Source organism: Notolepis coatsorum, assembly GCF_963971535.1.
Source record: "Notolepis coatsorum genome assembly, chromosome: 1".
Lineage (NCBI taxonomy): Eukaryota > Metazoa > Chordata > Actinopteri > Aulopiformes > Paralepididae > Notolepis > Notolepis coatsorum.
In genome coordinates, this window is record NC_140165.1 from 104,273,553 (window position 1) to 104,281,909 (window position 8,357).

At 41.7% G+C, this 8,357-nt stretch overlaps 1 protein-coding gene across 1 annotated transcript; it reads left to right on the plus strand.

Moving 5' to 3' along the window:
• Positions 1–6,381: 6,381 nt before the first annotated feature.
• LOC311245738 (prostaglandin D2 receptor 2-like) lies at positions 6,382–7,488 on the plus strand (the record flags this gene model as incomplete). Its single annotated transcript, XM_084335702.1, has 1 exon — positions 6,382–7,488. One exon carries the CDS (start codon positions 6,382–6,384, stop codon positions 7,486–7,488), a length of 1,107 nt encoding a protein of 368 aa, XP_084191828.1.
• Positions 7,489–8,357: the final 869 nt, after the last annotated feature.

An 8,357-nucleotide genomic window follows, 5' to 3' on the forward strand; every position in this document is an offset into this window, starting at 1 on the left:
TTGACAATTGATGCTTTTTGTTGGAAATTTCAGTCAGTGAGCTCATACTTTGAGCTCATTTTATAGTTAAAATGATTGAGACAACGCAATCTTCTGTCTTCGTTGTGCATGCATGCGTGTGCTCACCACACGCGATACATGTGTCACTATTCTGGCAGTGGCTACTGTTATTATAGTATTGCAATGAAAGGTCTGTTATTTAATGTTTGTGTAAAGGGCTATTTTAACTGTTGATGGGTAGTGCATCAGTAAAGTGAATATGGTATTGTGCTCTTGCTCTGTTTGAATAGGTGGAGAGAGTGGTTAACTGTATTATAATAGTAAATAGAAAAATATCTTGTGCGCTTGCTTTTTTCTTTTTGAAGGTGGAGAGAGTAGCATTGCTAGGGCCACAACAGTTTTATTCGAGGTTCATAAGAGTACATTGTACTAAGCAATTGTTGGCTCATAAAATTCACCAGAATGCTGTCTTTGTAACAAAAAAATTCCGGGTGGGGGACCCCCAGATCCCCCGCTTAAAAAGTGGCCTGATTGGGGCTATATTTCGCGCTATATCTCCCGGTATGAATTATTTCCCCAGTCCGGCCCTGCTCTTACATATGGGTCACCACATTGTGTTAATTACAGCTCCATGAAATAATAAGGTAGCAGTCTCCATAACAAGGTGTTGCTATTTTCTCATCTACATCATTTCATGGAGCTGTAATTAACACAACACAAGGATTCAATGTCCCAGATGGTGGCCATATTAAAACTAATTTACTCTCAATAACTGTCAAACTAAATGAACATGTGCAAAACAGTTTTGGGATACATGTGAGATTATGTGCAAAATAAATCAGCATTTTTTGTTGTTGTGATGTGACCCTTTAAGTCGCTCTGGATACGAGCATCTGCTAAATACCTCAAATGTTATGTTACGAGGATAAGTCAGGTTTTCTTTTAAGACTTTGATCCATCTCTCTGGTGCTCATGGTCAACACTACACTGACGGGTTCTCACTGCAGAGAGGATGAGGAACAGATAAGGCGACACGTTGATCTCAATCTCTCTGTGCTGACAACACCTCAGGACACATGCTATCGTAAACACCATTGTGCCGTTTGAATAGCAGTGGTAGAAAGTAACTAAGTACTTCTACTCAAGTACTGTACTTAAGTACAATTTCGAGCTACACAGTACATTTCGCAGAGTACATTTTACTCAAACTGAGTACAGTTTACTCAAACTGAGTAATTGTACTCCGTTTGAGTAAAATTTACTCTGCGAAATTTACTGTGTACTTGTACTTTACATAAGTATTTAAATTTTAGGGAACTTTTTACTTTTACTCCACTATACATTTCAAAGGAAATATTGTACTTTTTACTCCACTACATTTATCTGAACTAGAGATGTCCGATATTACCGGCCTTACCGATATTGGCATTAAAATGTAATATCGGAAATGATCGGTATCGGTTTTACATTAAATTCTTTTTTATATATTTAAAAAACCCATTTTTATTTAACCTTTATTTACCCAGGCAAGTAAGTAAGAACAAATTCTTTGACCAAAAAGCAAAAGCCTTTTGTTTACATTTAGAATGCCTGTTGAATGCATCCAGTGAAATGAACACATCAATGCATACTTTTATTGTCAAAAGGGCAACCCTGCATATATCGGTATCGGTTGATATCTGTATCGGAAATTAAGAGTTGGACAATATCGGTATATCGGATATCGGTAAAAAAGCCAATATCGAACATCCCTAATCTGAACCCATCAGTTACTTACTTTGAAGAAAAATATTTTGCATAGAAAACAAACATTTATGAAGATTATATACATTGACATTTGAAGCCTGTCAACTTCAAGAGGACGTAATCAGAGCAGCATAACTGGACCACATACCACTTTAACATAACTTTTAATCAGAGCAGCATAACTGCACCACGTACCACTTTAACATAACATTTAATCAGAGCAGCATAACTGCACCACGTACCACTTTAACATAACATTTAATCAGAGCAGCATAACTGGACCACATACCACTTTAACATAACGTTTAGAGGTCAATGGATCAAGGATTGAATGTTCCCAAGCACTGGGATACACAAACGTTATGTAGAATGCATACTTTTACTTTAGATACTTCTGTACATTAAATAGCAAATACTTCTCTACTTTTACTTAAGTAGAATTTGAATGGAGGACTTTTACTTTTACCAGAGTACTCATTTATCTACTTGTACTTAAATAAATGAATTGTGTACTTCCTCCACCACTGTTGAATAGTTGTGAACTGGAAGCCTGCCTGTGTCAAACCACACCAGTAGCATTACAGGATGAGATGAGAATGTTTCTTTTAACCCTTTCACTACCACACTACAGAAGGTTAACCTTTCACTACCACACTACAGACGGTTAACTGGGTTAACCATTTGGTAGTGTGGTAGTGAAAGGGTTAACAAAACTAGGGCACTGCCTGGCTATCTATGTTCCATGTAACAGTGTGGTTACTGAAGATAACCTGAAGTTTCTGAGAAAACTTAAGAAACCTGAAAAGGATTTTCATTTTCAAACTTTTACTTCAACTCGAAAGGCAACGGAGGTTCCCCTCATTTACAGTCACGTCGAGTGTACATACTCCACAAAAAACCACACAGCATATGAATGAATGAATGAAGTTTATTTTTCGGTCTTGTTTACAGACAAATCAAACACACCCGTGTGGACTTACAAAAAAAAATAAAAAAAAAAATATCACAAATGTACATATTCAAGGCAAGCTCACACAAAATCCAAAATCAACAACCGAAAAAAAGGAATAGGCTGAAGCACATTGCTTGTTTTTGCCTATCCTTTACAAATTCTTAAAAACAAAATTTTAATATAAGAAAGAAAAACTTAAAATATGCTGCAAGATATAGTTTTTTGAAAGAAAAAACAAATGTTTTTACTCAAAACTGTACTCCTGAATTATTTGATCCTTTAAGGCTTTTTTTAAATCTCCCCTGAGAAGTACACAACTTCAACCCGTCACTAAGGCTATTCCATAATTTAACTCCCAAAATTGAAACACATCTAGCTTTTACATTAGTTCTTACCTTTTTACAAGTTTTAAGAATACATAACCCTCTTAAATTATACTTTCCTTCTCTTGGTTGAAAGAGACATTGAATATATACTGGTAGGATATAAAATCATAACAAAGAGACAGACAACAAGACAATGCAAAAAACAAGGATAACAAATTAATTCAAACACGTACAACTTGATTGACAAAGGTTGGAGATCAAGGTTTTAAATGTTGGAATGATCAGAAATTGTAAAAGGACGACAAGCGGGTGTCTCTCTCCGGCGATGACAGCTGTCTACTGTTAGGCCCATCTCATAAAATCACAGAGATCTTTCCTTGCTGCTGTCGCTTGTCATAAATCGATCAATACAGACCGTATTAAACCCAGATTCGGCTCAAACAAGGGACTAAACACATTTCGCAATTATGCCACATCAATGTGGAACGCCCTACCCAAAGCTGTAAAGGAATGTGAATCACTACCCACTTTCAAAAACACTCTCAAAGAACACCTACGGGAGACTGCAATTCGAAACTGGCCCCTGTAAATGTCCTAACCCAACCCCCTCCAATGTACAGTAAATGACCAAGTATGGTTTTGTCAATATTCCAATGTACAGTTTTGCTTGTACAGTTGTACAGTGTCCCCCACCCACCCACCCTCCTACCCAACACCCCCCCCACCCCCCCACCCCACCCACCCAACCACCTCCAATGTACAGTCCCCCCCAACCCCACCCCACCTACCCAACCTCCTCTAATGTACAGTTTCTACGTCAAATGTATATACTCTCTTTTCTGGACTCTTTTTGTATCACAAACAGTACAGTATTTGCAAATCTGGTATGTCATAAATGTATAGATGTAGCAGTACTGTCTATCTGTATGTCATGTATGTCATATATGTTATGATGAATTGAAAATGGGGGACCCTGATGTAAACAAGACAAAAGTCTTTCTCTGGTCTGCATCCCCTTAACAATTGTATGTATTGAGCCGTACTGTACTGTACCCATTCTGCAATCTGTTAATAAAGTTTTCAATCAATCAATCAATGTGGATAGGAAAGGTCTTCTTAACAGTCCTGCAAATTTAGCATAAAACGCCTGTCGATTGCATACCCAAAGTAATTTCAAAGCTATTCTTGAACCATTTATAGCACATGCATGCACATGGTCTCTTTTGAAAGGAAACATTCGGAATGTTCTTCCACAACACGTGCTACTGTAATAGAGTTACAGAGGTTTTAACACAGCATTTTTACTTAAGTCTGAATTATTTTGCAAACATATGCCACTTACAGGTTCCAGCTGAGAGGTATGAGCTGGAAAACACAATGGGTCCATAGCCACGGACATAACAATGCACAGCAATATACCCAACCCATTGTGCAGTCAAAACAGTCAGTTACAATCTAATAATTACATTCAGGGCCGGACCTATAGGCAAGCTTCACCCAAACCTTAGTTTTCGTTTTTTGAGGACTGCATACTTTTTCTGCAAACCAAAATACTATACTTTATACTTATAGCATATGCATGAGCCTGGTCTCTTTTGAAAGATGACATTCTGAAGTTTCTGATACAATAAGGAAGATTCACTTTTAGTGCTAATGAAATAAAGTAACTGAACTGATAAAGTAGTCTGAACTTGAGTTGAACTTGAACTTGTGTACTCACGTTTTTCTGTAGTAGTTGCAATATCCAAAAGTATATTTCCAAAGAAATGTGTATGGCTGGAAAAACACACTGGGTACATAGCCTGAAGTCTTGTGTAGTACATGTCCAACTTTAATAAAAATCCGTTTAAGCCAAATGATTGACGGAGCTAGAGCGTCGGGAGTCGGGAGTGGTATTCGGAAAAATAAAAAGTCTGCTAAAGACTTTGGCGCACGCCTCACATATCGGCATCGATCTATATATTGTATTAAAAATAATGCACACCCGAGCCGCCAGTGGGCAAATCGACCTCAAGAGGGCCCACATGTGGGCCGTTGCATGTTAAGAGGTTTTAAACCTTGGTAACCTTAAATTTCTTTTAATTAAAATAAATAAATAAATAAGAAAAGCAAGCACCAGTGGATAAGAAAACTGCTTTGACAAAAATATTTGATGGGTTTGATGACAAAAGTCACAAGCGTTCACGTAGAGGCACAGAGCCCTGCTAGTATCGTCATGGGAACCCGCTGGCACCACCTTTTCATGTTAATATTTTGATTGGATCCATTGCTTTGTGGGTCCTTTTGAGGATGATTTTCCCACGGGCACTTTGGCGACCTTTAGTGGCTCGGGTGTGCATATTTCTTAATACAATCTATATACCGAATTAAAGCCCCATTTGTTGCCTGCCGATAGCCCTTTCAGGTGACAAAATCCGTTCTGCGGTTCTCGAGTTACATGCCGATATTTGAGGCTTGCGCAAAGTACACGATATTGCGCACAATACTACTCCAGACTCTTGGGGCTCTAGTTCCGTCAATCATTTGGCGATCTCGAAGATTATTGGACAAGGTTGTAGCCAATGAGTGTGGCTTTCCAATGATACCCCAGCTGGCGATGTACGAATCAGGCATCTAGGTGAAAAACCGCAGAATGAATTGAAGTCTATGAGAAAACTGAGCTTTTCTTTTGTACACAGTTTACCAAAATCACTCCTAATCACTCATCCATTTCTCATTCATTGGATCTTTATGAAAATTGAACATGTACTACATAAGGCTTCAGGCTATGGATTTGTTAAGCCATAAGAATTTCTGGGGAAATACTACTTCTGGACTACTAACTACTACAGAAAAACTTGAGTAACAAGTTTTTATACAACTCAAGTTCAGACCTATGTTACTCTATTTCATTATTTCTTTCTTTATTGTATCATAAACTTCAGAATGTTGTCTTTCAAAAGAGACCAGGCTTATGCATAAGTATAAAGTATAGTATTTTGGTTTGCAAAAAAGGTATGCAGTCCTCAAAAACTAAAACTAAAATGGCCACTTTTCTGTCCGCATGTTAAGAGGTTAAAGACAGTAGAGGCTGAGTACTTTCTGGCAACATATCACATTCACACACCAAGTGATTCTGATTGATTTTACAACTGGAAATACTTTGGCTGTCCAAAGAATTTCAAAATGGACTTATGGTTCTTCAGTGCAAGGGTTCAAAGGTTCTTTTTTTTTTATTGATCGATTATGTCTCTTGAAGATAAATGTTGTACCCTGTCGTACAATTAATCATTACAAACCCTTCTGTAGATCTTTGCGGTGGCTTGACAAGCGAGGACCTAATCACCAACTCAGCCCACGATCAGGACTTCCCCCACGATGGCCGTCCCCGACACTCAAGCATTCTGCCCTCTCACAAAGCTGATGATGAACTACAGCGACGGGGCGTCAAACTCCACGGCCCGGGTCAGCGTGATGGTGTACCTCCACGGCGTGGTCTCCTCCCTGGGGATCCTGATGAATCTACTCATCCTGTGGGTGGTGGGCTTCCGCGTGCGCCGCACCGTCATCAGCATCTGGGTCCTCAACCTGGCCGCCTCCGACTTGCTGGCCACCGCCTCCCTGCCGCTCTTCACCGTGTACATGGCCCGCGGCAACACCTGGACCCTGAGCGTCACCTGCTGCCGGCTCCACAGCTCCGTCTTCTTCCTCAACATGTTTGTCAGTGGCTTCCTGCTGGCGGCCATCACCCTGGACCGCTGCCTGATGGTGATCAGGCCCATCTGGGCCCAGAACCACCGGAACGTCGGGCTAGTGGGGAAGGTGTGTGGGCTGCTCTGGGTGCTGGCTTTTCTCTGCACCATCCCCTTCTACCTGTTCCGCGACGTGATCCACCAGCGCAGTGGCCAAATCCAGTGCTACTACAACTACGCCCGCTATCTTCCCGCCGGGGACGTGGACCTGCCGGCCCTGTGCGAGGCCCGTCAGGAGGCCCTGGCCTTCATGAAGCTGTTCCTGGCCTTCCTGCTCCCGCTGGCGGTCATCGTCACCGGCTACGTCACAGTGATGGTCCGCTTGTCCCGTCGCCGTCAACGCTGCTCGTACCGGTTCGTCCGCCTCGTGGTGGCCGCCGTGGTGAGCTTCTTCCTCTGCTGGGCTCCGTACCACCTCTTCAGTGTCATCGAAATACTGGCACCCCAACGGTCGTCCGCGTGGAAAGTGGCCGTTCGCGCCCTGCCCATCGCAGCGAGCATTTCCTTTCTCAATGCCGTTTTCAACCCCATTCTGTATGTGTTCATCTGTCCGGACCTGTGCAGTAAGATCCGGATGTCTCTGGGTGCTGTGATGGAGAGCGTGCTGGTTGAGGATCTGGGGGAATTAGTTCGTCGCCGCAGCACCGCCGCCTCCCTCAGCACCACAGAGGTCCCCCTCAGCACCAGGGAGGCCCTCCCTCTCCACCATCTGAAAGAGGTGGAGGAGAAGTAGAACGATCAAGAGGGACCTCCTTATTGAGCTGATGGTATATTCTGTCAATCGTGAACTAGGGGTGGACGGTATAAACGGTATACGGTATAAACGGTATTAATTTGCTCTACGGTATGGATTTTGACTATACCGTTTAACCGGTAGAGCAGCTCTAAAATAGCAATGACGTCATGTAACCACAGCGTGACTATTTCAATCGCATTTGCCCCTAAAAATAGATAGAATTAGTCATAGATAATAGATATGTGCAAACTGGAAAAAGTTATTTAGGAGGCTTCGCGCAGTGGGCGTGTCAACACGCAATTGTCATTTCATAATAAACACATATCACCGCGGCGCACAGCAAGTTTCAATTTCAGTTCCTGCCATTTTTAACCAGTGGAGAAAGGTAAGATATTTCCCTATCGTTTTTCTTATATGAATTATTCTACGTTAATAAAACATACCTGGTGATCAACTACAGTTTGCTGTAAACATTACGATATGTGTGTAGTGTTATGATAACGACGGCAGCAGCGGGAGCCGGGAGGAAGGCGTGCAGCAGTGGATTTGCGAATAGCATGCAGCTGCAGAGCCGCAGAGCCAGTGGCTCTTTCAGGTCTGGTCACAGGCCCGTCAAACAGCGCCCCCCCACCCTTGCGCCGTTCTGACCCCCATCGTCTCTAAGCATTTTGTGTGTCAATTTGTTGACACATGTGTCAATTTGTTGACACAATTGTCAATTCTTAAAGCTGAGGATGAGTGGCACCTTTGTCTCAATTCTTATTCAATTCAATTCGCTCTGCGGCTCTGCAGCTACATATGCTTCTAGCAAAATCCAGCCCCGCTGTTTGCAATGGGAGCAGGAGTCTCGACTCGGGACTTATTTT